This window comes from Heliconius melpomene, chromosome 11 (assembly GCF_056956725.1).
Source record: "Heliconius melpomene rosina isolate 202511_hmr_F chromosome 11, ASM5695672v1, whole genome shotgun sequence".
NCBI lineage: Eukaryota > Metazoa > Arthropoda > Insecta > Lepidoptera > Nymphalidae > Heliconius > Heliconius melpomene.
Window position 1 is genome coordinate 2,613,598 of NC_140399.1, and position 25,214 is coordinate 2,638,811.

At 32.9% G+C, this 25,214-nt stretch overlaps 2 protein-coding genes across 2 annotated transcripts; one reads left to right on the forward strand and one right to left on the reverse strand.

Annotated features, from left to right (window-relative positions):
* The first annotated feature begins 6,509 nt into the window (after positions 1–6,509).
* Positions 6,510–12,525, forward strand: LOC146534323 (gustatory receptor for sugar taste 64e-like). The gene is made up of 5 exons (XM_085193271.1): positions 6,510–6,637; positions 9,896–9,955; positions 10,349–10,505; positions 12,075–12,164; positions 12,454–12,525. The coding sequence occupies exons 1-5, from the start codon at positions 6,510–6,512 to the stop codon at positions 12,523–12,525; spliced, it is 507 nt and encodes a 168-aa protein (XP_085049397.1).
* Positions 12,526–13,492: 967 nt separating this feature from the next.
* Positions 13,493–22,073, reverse strand: LOC146534324 (gustatory receptor for sugar taste 64f-like). The gene is made up of 10 exons (XM_085193272.1): positions 22,056–22,073; positions 21,436–21,584; positions 19,749–19,835; positions 19,342–19,580; positions 18,223–18,398; positions 17,368–17,490; positions 16,438–16,586; positions 15,683–15,848; positions 15,157–15,243; positions 13,493–13,561 (listed from the first exon to the last, which is right to left on the reverse strand). The coding sequence occupies exons 1-10, from the start codon at positions 22,071–22,073 to the stop codon at positions 13,493–13,495; spliced, it is 1,263 nt and encodes a 420-aa protein (XP_085049398.1).
* Between the last annotated feature and the right edge of the window lie 3,141 nt (positions 22,074–25,214).

Genomic DNA, 25,214 nt, shown 5'->3' on the forward strand with positions numbered 1-25,214 from the left:
TACAGCGTGAAGCTGAAAAAAAAGAGAGTCCATACCTGCCCCTCGTGAGATAAAATTTTCTTATTTACTTGTTCCAAAATTGATACCAAGTAGTAACTAATACACACAATGAACATATGTGCAAAATTCCAACTGATCGTTGATAATAGATTTTGTATCTGGAAACAATGAATAATAGATGAATTTGAGAAGACAAAATCTTCTCTTCTCTTCTCTCATTTTTAATGCGTTCTCATTACATATGAATATGAAAAAATCCAATTTGTATTGTTTGTCTGTTTGTATAATTAATATAAAGTAATTCAATATGTTAATTATTATCACATAAATATATAAATTTAATTAAATTGTAAGCTTTACCATAATTTCCGTTTTTTTTAGAAGAATTGAAATAAAACAATTTCTATAATCAAGTTTATGATTTAATAAAAGTATATAATGTCATCTTTGTTTTTCATCTAAATAGCAGTGCGCTACTAGGGTCTCTAAAAATAAAAAAAAATATATTTTTTTATTTAATAAATAAATATTACTTGCCATTAAATAGATTCCTATGAAATGTGAGTAATGAACGTTAAGATCGAAAAGCCAAGGGAATGCGACTCTCGCGAAAGTTTCAAATGTGTTATCAATGTCTTGATAACAGTCTTGCACGATTGCTAATTTGGCTATTATTGTAAACATATGTTCCACTGAAATATAAAAAAAAAAATTTTGAATATCGACAAGACCACGATGTCCTTAATTTGGACTTTATCAAGTGAAAAATCAGCTTCAGGCCGTATCCCGGGAATCTAGTGTTAAGACACTCCGTTCCCCTACTTTTTGCCCAAATCTCGAGCTCTTGCCTCGTCACCAGAGCGGAGAAATGGAAATAAAATTAAATAGTTTAAAAATTTAATTCAAATTTAATTAAATATTTCATCTCCTCGAGTGGGAATCGAACCCATAATCAGTCGGTTTTACAGTCACACTACAGTCACCTAAACACAGGTTTTCTCTACCTCTGGCAATGTAGGGAGGGAATCTATTGTAAAGACACCTACTCCCAATTCTCCTACTAATTTTATATACATTACGTGTTGAATGGCGGAAAAAAATTAACACCCTCGAGTAAAAATCTAAACCAAAACCGTCGTTTTAACAGACAGACGCTGTGCCGCTACGCCACGACTGATTATTTTTTCATATATCATTTTTTTATGATAATCTGATAATCTTTAATGATATTATATATATACAAAATATTTATACAAAAGGATTTCGTTAATAAATTTATATTTAGTAGGTATCAAAACTTCACCAATTTCTCACGAAGCACTAACTTCCAGGGACAGTCCACACGTAACTGCTATTACAGCCCTAACTTTAAATACTGTTAGATAAATTAATTTATATTATAACGTTTAGAATGTAAATTATATATATTTTTGCTTCAGTCTGAGAAACTAGTGATAAGCCACTCCGTTCTCCACTATTCACCGAATTCTAAAGGCACGTGTCGAGTGCCAGAGTTCAACGCCAAGCTTTACCTCGTCTACTGAGCGAGATAATGAAAATATTAAATATTTAATACCCCCGAATGGGAATCGAATCCACAACCTGTGGCATATATAAAAATACTTCTTCATATAAAAAAATACTTCTGACTTCTTCTCACCAAAAGTAAGTCCCAGTATACCGACGAAGGCGACATTGCATCGATATATTACAGTAGCATCGACGTACTCATCCAGATTGGACGAAGCAACTAGCCTCATCAGGTAATTCCATTTAGTTGACAGTCGAATGAACAAGGCGTCAGTGATGAAATTTGAAAAGTAAAATGAGAAATATGCTGAAAAAATATTGCAATGGCTTATAATTTTCTTTAGTGTGCACAGGTCTAACGTGGTGGTTGTGGGTTTTATCCCCACTCGATGAGATGAAAGATTTTGTTAATTTTTTTTTTTTTTGCTCTGATGTCAAGGCAAAGCGTAACTTAACGCCAAGTTTCGCCACTCATGTCTCCAGAATTTGGCGGAAAGTCGACATCGGAGTGCCTTAACACTAGGTTCAGAATCTTGCTGTGTGCTTGATACAGCCTGAAGCTGATTTATTATTATTTTTTTTTATTATAAAACAAGGATGCTAGTTTTGCTTAATAATGGCAGGTGAAATTTTCAAAGCAATTTTTTACTATTCTCTCGAACCCATTATCCTCGCATTAATAGTCAGGCGTGGTAACATTGAGCTAGATCGGCTTTAGAGATATGATAAAAACAATATTTGTATTTTTTTTAATCATTTACCAAATATATGAAGATTTACAATAGAAACTGTTATTCTGTAAAAGCATATTACAGCGGCGGAAAGTTGTCCGAAACTAACAGCGAAGCTCAATAGATATCTCCAGGATACAAATTGGAACCTGCATAATAAATTTCATTATATTATTAACAAATTTTATGCCTAATTTTCGAGATATAGCGTGATGAATGGAGACCAGTCGTGGCGCAGGATCACAAGCGTGCGACTGGCTGCGGGTTCTATTACCAATGAATGATTGAGGGAATGAAATTTAATATATTAATTTTTTTGCTCTCGTTACGAGACAAAGCGCGATGTTGAGTTCTGCCACTTCAGACTCTAAAATTTGATGAAAAATGGGGAATGGAAGTGCCTTAATGGAGACGGAGTATCTTAACACTAGATTCCCAGATCACTTCTGCCTTCCCGCGGAATACAGCTAGAAACAAAGCTAGCTAGAAAATTAAAATAATTTGTGTTCCTGAGCAGGAATCGAATACATAATCGTCGTTATAAAAGCCATTATAATACAACCATGTTAATATGGCATATTTTTGTAACTTAACCTTAACCCTTACCTTCTCTTCGGTGTTTCTAAACTTGAAGTATCAATCATGGGGAATATGCCGAAGCACTGAGCACTCAACAAAAAATACTTCATCGATCGATGGAAAACATTAACTTGGCTGTTAACAGGTTTACTTGAAATGTATTTGAGTATATGTGATACTGAAAAAAAATTAAATATAGTTATGTTTATATTTATTCGCTTAGAAGGTGACGGGAATACACAAAATAATGACAAATAAGGTGGAATTGTTAAATAAAAAAACCCGGCAAGTGCGAGTCGGCCTCGCCCACCGAGGGTTCCTTGGAAAAACTGGAGGCCTCAAGCTTTCAGTATACAGGTTATTCTTGCATGTTCAAAGTGGCCTAGTGGGTGGCAGAACTCAACAATACGTCTACCAGGGCGGGGGAAGTAAAAATAATTTTGGTAAATTATTCCATGTGATGATAGAGGGATTCGAACCAACAAACACCGCGTTGCACTATGCCACGATGACGAATTGACTTTTATTACCAGTGTGTAAATAGTGGTATTATGATACTTACTATATCCAATTTTGAAAAATCTTTTTTTCACATCGGTTAAAGTTTTCAGTTTCTTTCTAAAAACATAAATAATTGTAGCATATAATTAAAATATATTCTACTAGCGGACTGTCGGGGCTTCGTCCGCTTGAACTATAAGAATATTTATTAGATATGTGTATGAAATTATTTTCAGTTTAGGGAGTGAATTCTAAAAAAACCATGAAACATGAGTTCAATTAAATATTTTTAAGAGCCTGAAATTAAAATTTTATAAAAATTGGTGCCGATATAAAGACCTTCCATAAATCTATTTCACCCCTACAGGGTTAAAATTTTTCAAAATCCCTTCTTACTTCGTGTCCACATTATGAAAATAAATAATGAAATGAAAATATTGAATATTTCATATCCTGATTCCACAACCTGCCACGTTTGCCATCTATCTCTGATCTCAGACTACGACTGATCTCATGCTGGTTATGTATCTACTACTAATATTTATGTCAATCGAACATGTAAAAAAAAGTACAAAATCAACGTAAATTGTAAAAAAACACTCTCTTATACTCGTACCTAATCATAGTGTTTTGTCTCTCCTTAAAATTTGCTTAAAAGCCTGCAAACGTGACAGATTGTTATTATTGTTGACAGTGGGAATGGAACCTACGACCATCACGTACACTAAGACGATATTCCACTAAGTCACGATGACCTAACACATATTTCCAACTTAATATAACAATAAAAAATATTAATATATAAAATTACTTACTTCTTATTAAACGTACGCTCATTATTCTCATTTGTATACATTTTCAAGCTTATTAAAGCAATTCCATTATACATGTCGGCATTTAAATTTTCTGTTTCATAAGATATTAAAATACATATTAAAAATATCGTGGGTGTCGTACTGGTACAGTGTTGACTGTAAGCTTAACCGTTGTGAATTCGATTCCCTCTAAATCAGTTTCACGCTTTATCCCGCACACAGCAGGGTAGGCAGAGGGAATCAAGTGTTAAGTCACTCCGTTCCCCACTTTCGGCCGAATTCTGGGGACAGAAATGGAAATATAAATTGAAATAAATCTTTCATCTCCTCGAATTGGGATTGAACCTAGTCGGCCCAACCAGTCGGTTTTACAGTCACATCTTATGCGTCTGCGCTACGACTGGCTTCAAAAACATTATTATTGCAAAACTATTCTAGTAAGCTCGATTTTCACTCAACAAAATTGGTTATTTTTATTTTCTTTGCTCCCAAAAGAGCGGCGTAGAGTTCCGCCACTTAAAAGAACGGAGTGTACTAGCTTCTCCTGTATTTGGAATATAAAGTAAATCAAAAAAATATACAGATATATTATGTATTAAAATACATACGTTTTCCTTTACTACTGTTCACATTAACCTGTTTAGACATGTTTTAGCTCCTACGTATTTTCTTATACTTCGAGATTGAAATTAGTTTCCTGTCAAAATGAGGGCTCTATAATAAATTATATGCTCGATCACACGTAAATAATGTATGAACATGTCAATTCTTCGAGTCCTACAACAATTCGACCTTAAGCTTTTACGATATTAAATATTAAATGATAAATGAAAAAGTATTTTGAATTTCATTTAGGAAAATAATTTTGTGGGAATGGTTCCGTATAGAATTTTATTTTTTCTGGTATATTGCGTGCAGTTTTTAATATTAAGCTAGTCTATTTAGTCTTTTATGGCGCAGTAATACAGCATCTGACGTAAATTCTTTGGAAAACAATGATGAAAAATACAACAAAGGGAAATTGAAAGTATAGCAGTTTAATGCTTTATCAGAGTGCCCATTCATTATTGGTCAATTAGCGAGTTTATGTTGCAATCGTATCGGATTATAGACAGTTTGTTCGAATGGAAACCCAATATATTGATAAAATTGTATTATATGTAGTATTTCATGCAAAAATAGTCTAAAATTGAGACAGAGAGATAGAGAGAGAGAGAGAGAGAGTGAACTAAGTGACCCAAAGAAAAGAAGAACTTAGTTGACATGACTTTAGTTTTCCCTCAATCCGTTACCATTTTCTACCCCATTCAAGTTGGTTGGAATTCTGCCACTCTAGTACTTCTTCCAAGGGCAGGAAAACTAAATAAGTATGTGGATTAAGTAATATCAAATTCAAACTTATATCATTTTTGTTACTTTATTATTTCATCCTCATTTTGATAAGAGAACCCTAAAAATTTGACATTTACATACAAAAATGTAAATAATATTCGGTTATTTACTTTATATTTCAACATGTCTTCATTTTAATAAGAGAGTAAACTTGTTTGAGGTAAATAAAATCATTTATAGTAATAAATGAACATCGTGTCATTATTCATCTATAATATCAGTTTTGTGAACATTATAAGTTATAAACGAATATTTTTTAGGCATTTTATACATTACTATATAGAAAAAAAATTAAAATTTTAATTACATCTTTGCAAATTTCTACAAGTAGCAAGCAGGAGGCAGAGATAATTAACGGCACTAACGTGCGACTGCGAACACGACAGGTTGTGAGTTCGATCCCCATTCGAGGAAATACAAAATGTACATATGTACATATTTTTGTTTGGCGAGCTAAAAAAAGATGAGAAAAAACGTCAAGCTTAAAAAAAGATATTGTGAGATATATATATCAGATTCCCATCCGAATTCTAGACATTGAAGTTAAGTGGCGCAACTCACTTTATTATTTTTACGAAATGCTACTTTATCCTACCAAAGCGGAGAAATTAATTTATTTTTCCCCCCTACTAATCGAACTCTACTTTGTCTTATGCCAAAATGAAGCTATAAAGATTATGGGTATAAATTATTTTCTTTTTTTGGCTCTCGCAAGATATATGCGGCGTTGAGTTTCGCCTTTCAACATGGAACACGGAAAATTGAGAAAAGATTGTTTCGATATCTACTCTCTGCCTACGCATATGAAGAATACAGTAAAAAATAAATTATAAATATGTTTTTACTTATATAAATAACACAGTGTGTAAATGCTTTATAAAGGCCTAATGTATCGTAATAATACAATATACTCACTAAAACTTCTCATTTCTTCACTCATAAGACGTTCAAAGGACTCGAAATGGGCAGCAAATATCCAAAACAAATTAAAGGTTTCTATGAATGTGTACGGAAAATATTGTATTCTTGCAGGTTGGCGGGCTTTTTGCCCATTTCGGGTTTATTAAACAGCCATAGTGAATATTCTAGGTAACTTTTATACGTATCTAGCTTTCACATATGAATATTTTGTATTTTAGCTTGTGTATCACGAACATTGCAGAATAGGCGGAGGGAACCTGGGAACCTAGTGTGGTACGACACTTCATTCCCAGTAAGGCAGTTCCGTTACCCACTTTTTTGATGACAATTTGAAAAATTCCAAAAATATAACATGGATGTCTCCATGGATGTTTGGTATGGTTTTTTTAGTAGCTTTAATCTAGTAAATGTTTCAGATGCACGTGGTCTTCATATAATTTATATTACGCTTTTAGCTTACTATTTATGGTCGTAAGGCTGATTACTAAACTAAAATTGAACCAGAACCCTCAAGATCACTTCAAAGAATTAGGTAAGTGCAGAAAAGTAGTATTTTTGTAGAATCCAATAAGAATATGAAGAGGCCCTCGTGGCGCAGCGGCACAAGGGTGTGACTGTAACGCGAAGGTTGTGAGTTCGATCCCCACTCGAGGAAGTGAAATATTTATTTAAGTTTATATTTTCATTTCTTGGCTCTAGTGTTGAGGCAAAACGAGGCGTTGAGTTCTGCCACTCAACACGCAATGCTTCCAGAATTCGGTAGAAAGTGGGGAACGGAGTGTCTTAACACTAGGTTTCCTTTGCCTTATCTGCTGTGTGCGGAATACAACGTGAATGAAGCACGACGACTACGACGACGTGACTATAAGAATATATAAACAAGAACAGTACTACGTCGATTTTTCGAACGTTGATTCACCGAACTACTACTTATCTAAAATACTATGTCAATATAGTAGACAATAAATGGAAAATATGAAAAGGGCCTCTCAACATTGACCCAAACCCTTGAGCTTGAGTCTAAATCATACTTCTTATGTATGAATTATCATCTTCTCTTTTTTTGATTGAATTCCAAGACAAAATGCAACGTTAAATTCCGCCCGTTAAATCTTGAATTCGGGCAAAGCGGAATAACAGAGCTAGAAACAGGTTAAGCAAAAATGTATTTTTTTAGGTATGTTTTTAAGACAGTCTATAGTGCTTGTGGCAGCCTTATTTCTTTTTAAATTTGCCCTGAATTGGAGGAAAATGATAAGTAAGATAGAAGCTAATGAGAGATTACTGCCGCCTCTTAAAAACCCAGAGCGGGCGTCGAGAAATTCTAAAAGAATAGTTGCTTTAGTGGTTGCGATTGATATTGGTAAGTATTTACTTTTCATTAATTGTTTTTTTGTATATATGACTATCGTATGTACTTCCTAAATTTTGAGACCAGTATCACCACAGGTTGTCTGTTCGATTCCCATCCGAGGAGTTTTTTCCTAACATTATTATGATAACGAGGCAAATCACGTCGTTGAGTTCCGCCGCTTTCGGAATTCAGTGGATACTAGGGAGAACTGAATGCCTTAACATAAGGTTCCCGGGTTCCTTTTGCCTATCCTGCTATGTGCGGTATATAGCGTGAAGTGAAAAAAATATGATAAATGGAATACATAAATTTAATTTTTCGTATCCAGTCTGATATTATTTGTTATCAAAACAGATTATTTTTATAATAGACTGACCAAATTTAAAAATTTTAAACAAATATTTTATCAATTTTCAATTTTCAGCGAAATTTTTAATGAAATTTGTACTTAACATACGAATGTTTGTTTTATGTTCTAATGATAATGATTATTCTGTGAAATCCTTCTTTACGTATAAATATAAATGGTTTAAAGAGGAGATGCCTTTTACTTACGGTATAGCTTTTATTGTCGAGGTACGTATAAGATGTCTATATATTATATAGAAACTACTAGATTTAGAAAATTGAAATTTTAAATGTAGAGAATGTATAATTATAAATTTTTGAGTCCTTAACTAGGAGACGTTTCCAAAATTCCAACGGGAAAGGAAAAAAGTGGAGTTTTAAGTTTTTTCCATTCAAATCCACAAGTTTTTGAGTGGATATCTTTACTAACCACGGCTCACTAAATTCACAAAAAAAAACCTAATATTTTAGTATATAACATTCTATTTCATTTAATATAATTTCTTTAGAAAATAATATAATAATATCAAATATTGTTCCAGTTTATAAAATTGCAAGCATTATTTTTATTCCATTTTGTCGACATTTTGGTGCTGACGGTCACTTTGTACCTAATTTACCGTTTCCGAAACTTCAACCGGCTGATGCGATTGAGACAAATGAGTGTAAGTTCAGTTTCAGTAATATTTGAATAAATAAATTAAATAAGGGATAAGGGATTTTTGTTGCGTATAGCAGGGTAGGTGGAGGGAACCTATTGATAAGACCTTTTCACCACGTTCCGAGACATTGTGTGTTCAATTGTGGAACTCAACGCCGCGTTTTTTCTTGTTACCAGAGCAAAAAAATTAAAATAATCCATTCATCCAAGGGGAAACCAAACCGACAACCGTCGTGCTTATTAATTAAATCTAAGTCTAATGATTTTGGATTCGATTCGCACCCTGGAGAATGAATTACGTCTTGAAATTTGGCACTAAAATGAAGAACAGAATGCCGTAACGCTAGGTTCCCTCTCCCTACCCAGCTATATACAGGATATAGAAGCTAAAAAGAAATAACACAATCTTTCTATTTTCCTTACAATGTACAAAAAACAAGTACACCCGTTGGTCGGATCTACAGGCTCATTACACTCGCTTAGCGAGTTTGGTCAAGATAATTGATGATCACGTCAATCCTTTCATCTTCCTTTCTTTCTTGTCCAATCTCATATTTATTTGTAAGACGATATATGATGTTATACAGTGAGTAATATCTTTGTTTTTTTTTAACATGAAGTATCTAGAAGAAGAATAAACAGAAGGAATATAGTATTAGAACACTATTTTCCTCGGGTTAAGTGTCGAATCTCCAAGCTGAGCTTAGTCTAATGTAAATAAATTCTCCTCATTCTAATAGTTAATTCGCCTTTTTTATAATAATAATAGTTTCAGGTTTTAGGCCAGTCGTGGCGCAGGGGAGCAAAGTGTGCGCAAAATCGACTGGTTGTGGGTTCGATCCCCACTCGAGGAAATTAAATATTTATTTAAATGTATATTTTAATATCTTCGCTCTGGTGTCGAGGCAAAGCGCGGCGTTGAATTCGGCCACTCAACACAAAATTTGGCGGAAAGTGGGGAACACTAGGTTCCCTCTGCCTACTCTGCTGTGTGTGTGGCATAGAGCGTGAACTGATTTGAATTTATAATAGTTTTATTATTTCATAATCAAAACTATTTCAGGAAACAAAAAAAACAATTGTCTCATCATAATTTAAACAACATATGCCTTATTGCGCAAAGGTAAGAAACGTTCATATTAATAACAAACATTAAGGATTCTTGATTTTGATTATAAATATGTTAGTAGGTTTCTTCATTCTGGTAACAAGACGAAGCGCGGCGTTAAATTCCGCCAAAAACAAACATTTATCTTGGAAATTTGGGAACGGAATCTTTTAACAATTAGTTCCCCCTGCCTAATCGTGCAGTGTGCTTAAAATATTCTTGCAAGCTTTGGATATGTTATTTTGAATTTCGAATACATATACTTGTATATACGAATAAACATGTATCAATTCGGTTGGAAAATGGAGAACGAAGAGTCTTTACTCTTGGTTCTCTCTGTCTATCCCGCTTTGTGCGGGGTTTTGTATGAATCTGAAAAAATATAAGGTTATTTTTAAACTATTTCAGTTCTGACTGGATATCCGTATTGGACACGTTCACAAATATAACGCATTTATTTATCACGACAACTCTAGTTTCTGGATTAACTGCTCATCTTCATACGCTGAGTCGAAAGCCTTTAGACGCTTTACATACTATTCCTGACACTGCCTATAATTTGGAGGTAATAATACTTTTTTTTTCAATTCTGGGGAATCCTTAGGCTATTTACGAGATCCTCGTTTAGAAGAGGATGAGGATTCCCGCTGCCTCTCTTATCACTCGCTCTTGCTACACAAATCTTTTTTGCCATTCATTTGTCACTCATTCTCTCGACGTGAGATAGGTGATGATTCTTCGCATATCCTACGAATTCCTACGACAACCTCAGATGTCACTAAACTAAAAAAAAAGTGATTGAACTCTAATTTATTTCGAAAATCCACTAAAAGCATTTAATAGAAATGAAAAGGCAACAAAATACAAGACGACATGAAAATTAGGTAAAAGCTTCGTATAATTAGAAGGCGTATGTTATGTGGAGATAAAGTTTTATTTAGCAATTATCATAAACAACAGAATGCTGAAAATTATTAGGCATTTTACCAGAGGAACTTTTCCAAATACGATATTATGTTAGACATATATAAGTATTGGTTTATATAGAATACTGGCCATGGACTTCCAGATATAAAATGGAAAATCCATTTTTTCCCATTCACGTAGGAATTACGAAAAATGTCTGTGTGTTGTCTATTCGTTAATTAGAAACAAGTTTTTTATATACCAGCGTATAGATTTTTGAGACATTGCGTAGGTATTAAGTGGCAGAGCTTAACACCTCGCTTTCACTACTAGACCCGCGAAATGTAAGTAATTCTTTCTTCCGAATAAGGGTGTTGTTCTACTGCGTCAAAATGGATAGGGGTGACTGTAACGCGACGGTTGTAGATTCGATTCCCACTCGAGGGAGTGAAATATTAATTTACGTTTATATTTCCATTTCTTACCTGGGTCGAGGCAAAAGCGCGGTGTTGAGCTCTGCCACTCAACATGCAATGCCTCCAGAATTTGGCAGGAAGTGGGGAACGTAGTGTCTTAGGTTCCCTCTGCCTACGCTGCTGTGTGCGGGATACAGCGTGAACCTGATTTATTTATTTATTCACTATTAAAAATACATTCAATATATTTAATATCAACGTTATATTTCCTCAGTTTATAATATCATTAAGAAATAATATATTTTTCTACGAATAATGCTATGTAAATAAAACATCGTTGCCCCGTAATTTCGTGATTTATGACCGACGCCGTCTGATATAAAATAATCATAATGTTTATAGGTCAAATATATGAGTATTTTCTTTACAAAAAAAAGATTATATATATATATATATATATATATATATATATATATATATATATATATATATATATATATATATATATATATAATAAGGCAATTCTAAGACAGCATTGGCTTCAGAAAAAATATTTTTAACAAAAAGAAAAACCGACTTTCAACAACGAACTAAAAAGTGAAGAATATTTTTACAAAGATTAAGAAAAGAACAAAGATTAAGAAAAGAAAAGAAGTCGGTGCCAAGTAAAACAAACAGGCTTAGTAATTAGATATTGTAGTAAGGGTATTGTAGTATTAGCTTGACAAAAAAAATTTTTAAGTATTAAATATATATAAAAATATATATTTAATACTTAAAATAATAACGTATAAAACATAAAGTTTTTACAGATGCAGAGATTTATGGACCAAGTGTTTCATTCACAGATAAGTTTAAGCGGATTTGGAATGTTTAATATATCCCGTGGAACAGTTCTTGCAGTATGTTTTTTTTTACTTTTTATTTGATAATATGTGTGAAAATAAGCTATTAAGAGAGACAAAGCCCGGCGTTAAGTTCCGCTACTTAACACGCAATGCTTCAATAATACGACGGAAAGTGGTGAAAATGGGTTAGCTATGTTGAGATAATATCTTCTTATTTAGAATTCATGAAGGAAGCAGTGTGAGGCTTACAAAATAATTACATATTAATGTTAATTAAACTTGATAATGCTCCACATAATAAATATTCTAATTAACACTAATCCCAATTAAATATTAATTTCAGATGCTGTCAACTATAATTACATACGAATTAGTGTTGCTGCAAATGCCTGTCGACCGACTTTATATATTTTAATATATTTCACCAATGAAGAAAGAAAGAAAAAATAATAGTATAATAATATTTTATAACTGATAATTAATTTTGAAAAATTTAAAATAAACACAATTTCTGTTAACTAGTTTTTTATTAAAATATATTAATAATGTTGGGTATTTTTCAAAATTATAAATTACAATGAAATTAACAAATGCTTTAAGTCCACTCATTTAAAGCTATTTAATCATTGTAGAAACTCGATTATTCGGATCTCATTTATACGGATTCGAGATTATCCGGACAATCAACCGCGATTGATATATACCTGTTGCTTTTAATAACCCCTTCTTAGTAACAATTATGAGCTACAAATACATAAAACCAGCTTTTCTTTAAACATTCGCATTCGATTATCCGGATTTTCAATTATCCAAATGACTACCGACAAGAATTAGTCCGGTTAATCGAGTTTCTACTGTAATCCACTGATTGCAAACAATAGAAATTGGCTGTTCCACCTTAAACTCAATACGGAAAGTCCGCGGTATCCCGCTATTCAGTAGCGAGATTAGATCCACATGCTCGTATTGCAGACGTGATCCCGGGATTCTGGGATTTCTTGTATTTTCCTTGTATAACCTTGTATACTTGTAGTTGTACCAAATTGTATTGTTGTGAAACGTGCATGTTCTAAAAAATTGTGCTTAAAGTTCCAAGTTACATTTTGTGAATTGCTTAACTTCTTTGATGTAATACTGTTTTAAGATTAATTTTTAAGAATTACTAATTAAATATATGACGAATTATAAAATACCTATCTCTAGTTCGATAAAGTAATGTTAAAAGAATTATAAGCGAAAAAAAGAAGAAAAATATATTCTACATTTCAATTTTATCCAAAAACTGAACTTTTTAACATAAAAATTCGTTAAAGATGTAAAATTTGTGATTATTCTAATTTAAATTAATTTAAATTATTATGCCAATTATATAATTATACGAATTAAGCTTCAAAACTCCTCAATTTAAATTGTAAAAGTACTAATTCATATTTTATCACAGTACCAATGACCTGAAAACAAAAGATAATATTATAATGCAAGTATTTATCGTAATTGGTTAATTCTATTTTATATTAACACTAGTCTTTAGCCCGCGGCTTTCCCCGCTTGGATAACAATATGATTATGACTACTTCGTTAACACCTCTTTGATTCTTTTTGTTTTAGTACTTTACTTCCTTGGGTTTGTATCCTACAAATAGCAGTCTCAAATTATTCCCCCCGAGTGGGAGTCGAACCTGTAGCATTTACAGTCACACACTTATGGCCCTTTGCCACGACTGGCCTCGTTATATTTTTATTAATAACTAGCGGACCCGGACGCGGCTACGCCTGCTTGAAATATAAGAATATAATTTCTATAGAAATATAATTTCAATCTAGATGAAATGCTAAAAGTGACTATTATATTTATTTTCATAAGGATGAATATCAAAATGACGCGGTAACGAACGCGGTCGCGTAGCGACGACGGTTGTTATTAACATGGCAGAATAAATTGCATGTCAAATTAGAAAGTATTTTAATTTATTAGTATATATGTGTAATGTAATATTATATAGCCTATAGCACTTCTGAAGAATGCAGCTTTCATACAAAACAAAAACAAAGTAAATCGAACCAGTAGATCCAGAGATCTTAGCGTTCAAACAAACAAACAAACAAACAAACAAGCTCTTCCGCTTTATTATATTAACTAGTGGACCCGGACGCGGCTACGCCTGCTTCAACTATAAGAATATTTATTAAATATATTCATGAAATTATTTTCAATTAGTAAGAAAATATAAGCTTAAATAATCAAAAAGAATAATAAGTAGATACACATTATTAGAAAAAAATATATGAGTTATTGAAATGAACCAACAAAAGGATTAAAAGTAACTAAAGGATAGGTATTCTTAATATTAGAAAAAGTACCTAGTTTTCCGTGCGTGCGTACATAGATATTGACTCTACGAAATAACTAAACATTTCTCTCTATTAAGTAGGATAATTTTAGCGGGCAATATCAAATAAAATAAGAAGAGAACCAAAGTGTAGCTTAAATTAATTATAAACAGCAATTAATTACATAAACATTTACAATAGTTCGAAAATGTATGAAAATTTATAAAACCGTCAACGTCATCTGCCCGTTCGCGTCGGTCATACTGTGCCGCCCGTAGGCTAGGTCATTTGGAATCAGTGACAACTCCTTAATTATTTATTAGAATGTTATACAGTATACATTCTCTCAGTAAACTATAATTTCAATCTAGATAAAATGCTAAAAGTGACTATAATATTTATTTTCATAAGGATCAATATCAAAATGTCGCGGTAACGGTTGCGTAGCGACGCGACGGTTGTTATTAACATGGCAGAATAAATTGCATGTCAAATTAGAAAGTACTTTAAAATATATTAGTTTACACATGTAATGTAATGTTATATAGCCTATAGCACTTCTGAAGAATGCAGCTTTCATACAAAACAAAAACAATGAAAATCGGACCAGTAGATCCAGAGATCTTAGCGTTCAAACAAACAAACAAACAAACAAACAAACAAACAAACAAACTCTTCCGCTTTATTATATTAGTATAGATTCCTTTGACAGTACCGTAAGAATCATTCCTCTTGTAATGTAAAAGTATAAGCCGCTAAGAGCAGTTGTAGTGTATCGAATTTGTCGAATGAAACGTTGAACCTAAAAAATAATAATTAATTAATTAAACAAAATAATAGATTTACATTTTTTTCCCATTTTTTTAATAAATGAAAATAATTTTAATATTAGAATATTAGAAGATTTAATAAAATATATAAAATATTTTACTTCTTAAAAATAAGAAACCGGCATGGTGCAGCCAAGGGCAGTAGAAAATAATAATGTTTTAGCTTAATAATTTTTATATACTTTAGGCCAGACTTGGCAAGTATGGAATTGTGAAAGCGACGGTTATGGGTTCGATTCCAATTGGGGTAGATTAAATATTGAAAATTTTAATATCTTCACTCTAATAACGAGGCAAAATGTGGCGTTTAGTTCCGCCACTAAGCACGCATTTCCTCCATTGCTATGCACGGAAAAAATAAATATACATAATTATAATGATTAAATGGAATTTTCAAATATATTTTCTTACATCTGCATTATATGCCGATGTAGACACATTTTGTAATATTAATATTGGTTGACACGCAACCGTGTTTATATTTGCTGCCATCAAAGAAGTAAGGGTTGCTCTTATAAATAAGAATAAAAACGAGTAAGAATAGTATAGCAAATGAGCTGGACCGTCATAAGGAAATCTGGAAAAAAGGATAAAAAAATGAGTTTTATACATAACAATTTATTGACAAAAATTGTGTTTGAGTTATAACTGGTCGAAGGTATAGTGAATTATATTGGTTAACTTGATGCATTTTTTTTTTAGTTTTACGCTCTACCTCTTATATGAAGGAATCTAGTGTTAAGACACTCTGTTCCCACTTTTGGTCCAATTTTCAAGACGTTGCTGTTATATTAAGTAATGGTACTCTACTAGTACTGGTACGAGTTACCAGACCAAGAAAATGGAAATAGATAAGCAATTAAATTGAATTTGGAAATTGGAAATTGAATTCACATTGTAGACAGAGGGAATCTCGTGCTAAGATACTCTTTTCTCGACTTTCCCCCGAATTCTGGAAGCATTGCGTGTTGAGTGGTGGAACAAACCGAGCTTTTGCCTCGACACCAGAACGAAGAAATGGAAATATAATTTAAATAAATAATTCATCTCCTTAAGTGGGGATCGAACCCACAACCAGTCGATTTTGCAGCATTTTGTGCCCCTGCGCCACGACTGAACTCATGAGAGATGGAATTTTCAACAAAAAAGGACTTCAATTTACTCACTTCATGAGATAAAATAGCTGAACGCATATAAAGAAAACATTAGTGAAGAATGATAGCAAGATTAAGTAGCACATGTTGCTGTCCACCTCATGTACTAGTTCCACTAAATGTGAATAGTATACTCGGACTTCCTTCCAATTTATTGTTTTCTGAAAGTAAAATAAAATATTCCTTACATATTATTTGTTTGTAATAAGATAAAAACGGTTAAGTGCGAGTCGGAGCCGCCCACCGAGGGTTTGTAGCAATTTCAAAATTGGAGGTCAACGGGAAGTACAACTAATAAAAATTAACCAATTTAATTTTTGCGGACATTTGCATTTGTTTTGTATGAAATTAACTTCAAATATAAGTTTGTAATTTTTTTTCTATGAAATATCTATACATTTTTACTTTTTGGTTTTTTTTTTAATTTGTATTGTACGTTTTCATTTCATTGTAGGTCCATGGAAAGTAACTTTCCATGGACCAATCTTTTGATTGCCTTGACTTGGAAGATTGATTTTTCTATGCTTCGAGGGACTAAAGACTTGAATAATAGATATTATGCTTATTTAGAGAACGTCTTCTTTCCTCAGTGTGGAGTAACATATAACATATAAAATATTAATCTCAGCTTGATATCTCCACGTAATCTTGGAAGAAATGGTGTTGACAGACATCAGCGATCCTATAAGAATTCCGTTTTAACCTTTTGTGGTACAGATATCTAAAAAGTGTGTCGAATAAAACTTATAATAATTTCGATCTATAAGGACGAATGGGCTAATATGTTAAGGCATAATATGGTTAGTTGGGGGCTCTACAAAAGGCGAGGGTTCGAATTCAGCAATGTTCCAAAGTTTTACTCTAAACCTTTTTTATATGAAATCAAATTATTAATACCAAAAAAACAAACATAAAAACCATACAAATCTATATTTTACCAACCTGTTTTTCTTGAGTTTCTATAACGTGATTTAAATCTTTGAAGTACGAAATTAAATAAATACTGACACACATCGTCATTGCATCAGTGAAGTTCCACAGGAATGTTGCTTGTATTGTTGCCAACTGATATTATAATTTTATACTTTATTATACTTTATTGAGTTCTGGGTTCGATCCCCACTCGAGGAAGTGAAATATTTATTTACGTTTGTATTTCGAGGCAAAGCGCGGCGTTGAGTTCTGCCACTTAACACGCAATGTAAGTAATCCAGAATTCTGCTCAAAGTGGAGAACGGAGTGTTTTAACACTAGGTTCCCTCTGCCTGAGGGAAATATAAATTAGAATAAATATTTCATTTCCTCGAGTGGGGATCGAATTAACAACCATCCGCCTGTCCGCGCTCTGATGAAAAAACAAAATTCGACATTGATACAAAGTTATAACTTCTAATTATAAAAAAAGTGTATAATTAAAATAATATTACACTTTTGCCAGATATTTCATAAAGATGGAATTTATAATTTTATAGGAATACTAGCGGCCCGCCCGCGGCTTCGCCTGCGTAAACTACATTATTATTAATTTCTGTCTCTATGAGTACCTACGTCCTATAAGTAACATCTGTACAAAATTTGAGACTCCTAGCATTTGTAGTAACGAAGTTTCATACAAACTTTCAACCCCAAAAACAATCCGTTAGAAGTCGAATATTGCAAATTCCCGTCTTAGCGAGCACCTACGTCCTATAAGTAACTCCTATGCAAAATTTCAGATTCCTAGCACATGTAGTTTCTGAGATTTCGTGATGAGTGAGTGACCTTTCGATTTTATATATATAGATAGATTTAAAATACCTCGCATAATAAAGCTTTCCATTCATTGTACTGGGTGATTCCAAAAATATATGGTGCATTTCTAGTGAAAATTACTTGTATCACTTCCAAGTAGTAGTGGGTTCCGCTCGAAGTTGATGCCAAGTAATCTTTTATTGCGAATTTAAATTTAAATATTACTGACAAAATGTGTTCAACTGTAACAGAATATAAATAAATTAAATCAGGTTCCCACTGTATCCCGCACAGCAGGGTAGGCAGAGGGAACCTAGTGTAAAGACACTCCGTTCCCCAGTTTCTGCTGAATTAAATTAATAGGTATTCAGGTCCCTTAGAATTAATAATCTAAACTTTTTTTGCCACGTGGCCGACTAAAATTGGAGAGATGAAATAATGCAACAGAGAGTATAGATGAACAAAAAAATAAGAAAAAGAACTTAAAAATTATAATTGTATTGTCATTTCCTCGGTTACAACGCAAAGCGCTGCGTTAAGCTCCGCTACGCAAACACTATGCCTCAAAAATTTGGCTTAAATTGGGAAACGAACTGTCTTAAAACTTTCAGGTTTTCAGGCTCTACCTGGACTGCTACGTCCCGCGTACAGTTTGAAGCTAAAAGTAATGAAGCCATTGGAGTTTTTTGGCTCTAGGTTCGGGGCAAAGCGTGAAGCTTCTAAAAATATAAATATGAAATTATGAAAGAAGCATTTTGAATTTTATTTAATTGGAAAATAAATTATTTCTTGTATACAATTGCGATTCATAAACAGGTATATTGTGTGAATAAATCGGTATGAATGAACTAATTTTCTCATACAATAAGAAAGAAATAAAATGATTTTCTTTGCAATGAAAGGAATCTTATTTTTTTTTTTATAATTTAAATTGTCCCAATGTTATTATTGTAAAGACTTGGAAATTATTTTTATTTTCCCTTCTGAGGTATACAAAGGCGGTGTTGAGTTCTTCTGCAAACCTGTTTCGAATTTAGGCGGCAGGTGGTGAACGGAGTGTCATGACACTAGGGTTCCCTATATTAAGCTTGCTATACGTAAAAAATTAAAAGCAGTGCGTTATGCATTAAATATAAATGTATAAGGATGTTACTTAATTATTACTTGCCATATTCCAATACTTACAAAGTGCTAAAATCATGATAATACCGGCAACTCTATTGTTTCTTCTGTAAATATTCTTCTTGGTTCGTATAGCGGCCACACATCCTTCTATATGCCTGGCTTTTTTCATTAGTTTGGGCCAATTTCTTGCTAATTTTAGTAAAAACATGGATGACAACCAACTTGTCGAGTAGAACAGAAGATTTGCTGAAATTAACACGTATTTATAAATTGATAATGGTATTTTCAGCGTTAAAACACTCCGTTCCCAATTTTCCGCAAATGAAAATATAAATTTAAATAAATATTTTATTTTCTCGAGTGGGGATCGAACCCACAACCCTCGCTGCGCCATGACGGCCTCATATAATAAAGTTATACTAAATTAAAGCTTACTTAAATTATGCAGATCCAAGTCGGTAACGAACAAGTAGTACGTGCTCAGGCAAGTTAGAACGCTTTGGCATACCAACGTAGCGACGTGGTACACTACGTAAGGGGATCTTAGGTTAAATCTGGAAATATAAGAAAATATATAGTAAGTATATTTCAACTTGTATTTTTGTCTATATAAACGTAAAGCTAACTTCTTTACGTTAAGACTACATTCTTCATTTCACTTTTTCTACTTTCTTATCGTTTCATAGTTAAAATATATGGGATAATTAATTTGATTGAAAATATATTTTACTCAAATTGAGAAACTCCTTGAAATTTTTATACGCTTGTTAGAACTTATTTATGTTTTTAGCATCATATCAGAATTGTTAATTTTTTATACGTTTTCTCAAAAAGTATTTTCTTTCCTAAGTGAACACTTTAAATTGTTAAAAACCTCCTCCTTTTTGATGTTGGTTAAAAAAGAAATCCAAGTGTTAAGACATTACGTTCCCCATTCCACCCAAATTCGAGACATCGAGTGTACTTAGTGGCGGAAGCTCAACGCCACGCTGTTTACCAGAACAGAATCCACAACCGTCACGTTACCATTCAAATACTGTGCCACTGCGCAACGATGACCTCAAATTATAATTATATAACTGTACATAAAATAATTTACTATAAAAAATATTTATTACTCTGCCTTTAACAACATTTATACAGCGGTTTGAAAAAACAAAACACAAAAAATTGTCACGTTAAATATTTACAAATGATTAACGAAAAGAATTCGTTCGTTCGTTAAATATTTAGAAACAGGAAAATGTGCTATTTATGCGCAGTTGTGATGGATTTGTCTCCTAACTTTGGTTATTGGTTCAATTATTAGTCAACATTTACTATAATTATATTGTTACTTTACTTATACAAATAAGAAGCTTGAGGTCTTCCTGGCGCAGAGGCACAAACATACGACTAATAGCGAAGGTTGTGGTTTCGATTCCCACTCGGGGGAGTGTGACTAATATTTTCATTTCCTTGCTCTTTTAAAGAGTCAACGCGCGGTGTTAAATGCCACCATTAAACTCGCAATGCCTCAAGAATTCGACGGAAAGTGGGAAACACAAGTGAACTTATAAAGGGGAACAGAGTGTCTTAACATCAGGTTCCTTGCTCCCTTCTGTCTACCGTACGTATGTACGGGGTATAGCTTGAAACTAATAAAAAGAATATAAAACTTCGTTTAATTAAACATACTTAAGAGTGGCGAGCATTGGGGGAGGCCTATGTCCAGCAGTGGACCTTAAAAGGCTAATGGATGGATGTAAGAACAGCTCATCAGAAATGAAAAAAAATATATATTTGCGTTTTCCATTCAATTTACGGAGAAAGATATAATATTAGGAGAACAAATTATTATTATATATTTCACGTAAATTATTTCGATATATACAGTATTTGCGGTGTATGTTACTTCTGTCATATGTCACAAGCAGCTCTTAGTTATTTCACTTCAACTTGACCACACGAAGAGTTCATGTAACGTTTGATATTAGATTTAGAAACATTAATAGAAATCTACCACAAATATCCTCTTCTTCTTTTTCAATTCTTCGCGCTTTGTCTACCAAAGAGATGTCTTAAAAAATCGGTGGAAAGTGGACAATAGAATGTCTTAACATTACTTTGTCTCAGCATATACTGCTATGCAATATTTTAAACTAATAAAAATACCTTAATCGACTTATAGATTTCTTGTCTAAACCCTCCACCGGGAATACTCCAGCCCATCGACAGAGTCTCATAACAAAACGAAGGCAAGCGTGCAGCTCACATTGTTTAATTAGCATATTATGGAATTTTACTACTAAATCTGTAGCAACCTGTTGAATTATGAATAATATTTAGTTAATTAAGGCTAGTGACGTGAGAGGTTGTGAGTTCGATTCTCATTTGAGGAAATGCAAAGAATACTTTGCGACTGCGCTACCTTATTGTTAAACAGATGCATTGTTAAATGCATTGAATTGTGCTAACAAAGAGAGTATCAGGATAATAGGATAAGTTATTATACTGTATCATATATCTTTAGAGATTTCTTTATATGAGATACACCTAAGTCTTTTAAAACATGTATTAAAAAATCACATAATATCTCCAGAATTCAGTGAAAAGTGAGGAATGGAAAATAGGAACGGAGTGTTTTAACACTAGGCCCCCAGGTTCCTTCTGCCTACCCTGCTATGTGCGTGTAGCAAAAAAAAACAATGTCACAAACATAATTATTAATTTATTATGCGTAATTTAAAACCTCCTTTTTTAAATCGGTTAAAAAGTATAAAAACAAACATTACCTTTACACCTGCGCCCATTTTAAAGACGAAAAGATAAAAAAAGTCTTATAAAAGCTTACAAATAAATATAAAAGTTATTTTCTTAATCGAAAATTTTTATTTAATAATTTATTCATAGCCACCGCACCGGTCCGCTTTCATGGAAAATTCGTCAACATGTCAAAGAAATACTCGTACTTTTCATATTTTTACAATTCCATAAATCATATTTGTTTGATTTGGTTTTATTTATTATTCGCTAGTATCTTGCCTGTGGGTTTGTTCGTTTGTTTATTTTTATAATTTTCACTACTACCTACTTGTTTCCAGGACGTGCGTCATGGCATTTGACTATACGCGACGGTTGTAGATTGGATTCCCATTTGAGGGAGGGAAAATATTTAATATTTAGGGTGCGAAACGGAAGTCTTAACACTAGGTTCCCAAGTTCCCTTTGCCTACTCTGCTATGTTTGGGATATAGGATGGAATTAAAAAAAAAACTACTCGCATGCTGATTGCCATGACATGCTCCAACATTATCAATTTCGAGACGTTGCCCATTGAGTGGAGGATCTCAACGCCGTGCTTTCTCAAGTTACCAGACAGAGAAAATGGTAGGCAGAGGAAACCTAGTGTTAAGCCACTCCGTTCCCCAATTTCTGCCGAATTCTGGAGGCATTGCGTGTTGAGTGGCAGAACTTAATCACCGCGCTTTGCTTCGACACCAGAGCGAAGAAATGGAAATATAAACGTAAATAAATATTTCACTTCCTCGAGTGGGGATCGAACCCACAACCGCCGCGATACAGTCACAGCGTTGCGCCAAATCATTAAACTTACGGTATATTCACATCAGAGATACAAGAATTTACCGTAGAGTTCTAAGAATTTGGTACATACGTGGTTTTACATACTACAGCTTGATTAAAGGTTTTTTCGTGTAAAATACGTGTTTGTCACAAAGGACGTAATCCTTTGCTTCTTCCTGTGCTTCTCGATAAAAAGCGAATGAAAAAAGATTTCTTTAAATATACTTCTGTACCTAATTTAGCATTATTTTTTTGTATTTTTTATGTATCCCACACATAGAATGGTAAACAGAGGGAACCTAGTATATAAGTAATGAGCGAAATGTTAAGACATTCTGACGATTTTTGAGATATTTGCGTCAAAATATAGGTTTAAATTTTCTTTGTAATAAATAATATGTGTCTTCGAGTTCCCCTCATTTAACAAACTATGTCTCAAATTCAGGTGATAAGCAGAGAGTGTAGTATCTTAATTTTAGATCTCGCTCTTTCTCTCTCTCCACCAAAAAAATATAAAAAAATATATATTTTACACAGAAGAAAAATATATACGTAGCTCAATAACAAATGTCTATAAGCGTTATTTCCTGTCCACAGATAAATTATACATACTATTTCAGTTCAGTTCAATTCCCATGCGAGAAATAAATAAATGTGAAGTATTAGTTTCTAAAGTTCAATAACATAAGTAAAATACAATATTTTAAAAACTATTTTATTCTACTCACAATTCTATATTATAATAGATATTTCGTTTGCATCACTGTATCCGCATGCCGGAGAGAATATAGTGTCAAGTCACTACGTTCTTCACTTTCCGTCGGAACCCAAGACATTGTTTACTAGCAGGCGGAATTTAACGACGCATTTCGAGTTTAGTATGTGTCACAAATAAAGTAAGCTTAATGTTATTTATCAAGTACGAATTTCCTCGTTCTGGTAACAAAGTGAGTTAGGCCACTCAACATGCAATGCTTACAATTCGGCGGAAAACAAGGGGGAGGAGTGTTTTAATGAGAACCCCCTTCTACCAACCCTACTATGTGCGGGATACGTGAAAATCTACTGCCGTAACCAAAATACTCGTACCATATACAAAACACAAGGTAAAAGCTGACTTGCCAAAACAACTTTAATGAAAACATGTCACGATGATTTCACTATTTTCACCTCAGTTTAAAGTTCTATAACATCTCAATAAAGAAATATAAGTAAATTTAACCCCTAAATTATTCATTTTAAGAATAATTTTGGGGCAAATTCCATTGACAATTTACTTTACTTAAGTCCTTTTTATTATAACATAGGACAATACAAACAGTTGCTGGTTCCTCGTCTAAGAGGAGCTAATATGAAAATGATTTAAAACATGGCTTTGTTTATACAATGCTGTAAATATTTTTTAATAAAAGATATCTAAATACAATTCCGTCGTAGCCATCCGGAATCTGACTGAAAACAAGTTCACTAGGAGTTCGATTCCTACTCGGGGTAATTAATTATTTTTACTTCATTGTTCTGGTAACTAAACACGCCATAGAGAATTCCGCCACTCGATAATCGGATATCTGGAAAATTAGGCGGAAAATGGGGAAGAGAGTGCCTTAACACTGGTTTCCGTCTGCCTACCTGGATAAAAAGGCATAATCATAGTGCAACCAGAAAATGCAGAAAATATTTGAATATAAGAAAAAATATAAATATGCCATTTCCAAATTCCAATTCATTATTCATCTTAGACACTCAGGTGTTAGATTTTAATTCAATTGTGTGGAAGATAAATGGGTTTGCAGACGTGAGTGATAATAGGTAAGTCTGTATATATTTCATAGTATTTTAAAAGTTAGTAATACATAAATTAAGTTTTCAATAATAATTATAGAGAAAAAAATATTACAAATATTTTGTGAAGTTTTAATCTTATACAAAAAAATTACAGGTCCTATAAGTTAGGTAGTCCTATAAGTAAAAAAAAAACAAAAAAATGTGAGAGTGCGAATGAATGAAAATTACAAGTAATTTACATTTGGTCATAAAATGTTTTTAGTAAAAATACTAGAGATACCTACATAGTCAAATTATTGTACCTACGTCGATAACTTGCAAGAGGAGCTAAATTATATAATTTTGACGAAAGTTAAGTGGGAATCGAACCCACCACCAGTCGCTTTTAAAAGCACTCTTTGTGCCTCTGTACCAGGATTGGCCTCGGCTCTCTTATATGTTGCATTCTTATTATTTATTTAAATGTATACCATCTAATCTTATTTCTAAACACCTCATAAGAAAATGTTAAATATTTTCATTTCTTCGCTCTAGTGTCGAGACAAAGCACAGCATTGCGAAAAGTAGGGAACGAAAGTGTCTTA

What these genes read in the sequence shown, in the direction of transcription:
- LOC146534323 (XM_085193271.1), top strand. Translation starts at nt 6,510, where the DNA reads ATGGGCAGCAAATATCCAAAACAAATTAAAGGTTTCTATGAATGTGTA. An exon ending in ATATGCCTTATTGCGCAAAG is followed by an intron (nt 9,956 to 10,348) that starts GTAAGAAACGTT and finishes AAACTATTTCAG; the next exon opens with TTCTGACTGGATATCCGTAT. An exon ending in CCCGTGGAACAGTTCTTGCA is followed by an intron (nt 12,165 to 12,453) that starts GTATGTTTTTTT and finishes TATTAATTTCAG; the next exon opens with ATGCTGTCAACTATAATTAC.
- LOC146534324 (XM_085193272.1), bottom strand. An exon ending in GGAAAGCTTTATTATGCGAG is followed by an intron (nt 17,491 to 18,222) that starts GTATTTTAAATC and finishes TTATAATATCAG; the next exon opens with TTGGCAACAATACAAGCAAC. An exon ending in TAGAAACTCAAGAAAAACAG is followed by an intron (nt 16,587 to 17,367) that starts GTTGGTAAAATA and finishes TTTTACTTTCAG; the next exon opens with AAAACAATAAATTGGAAGGA.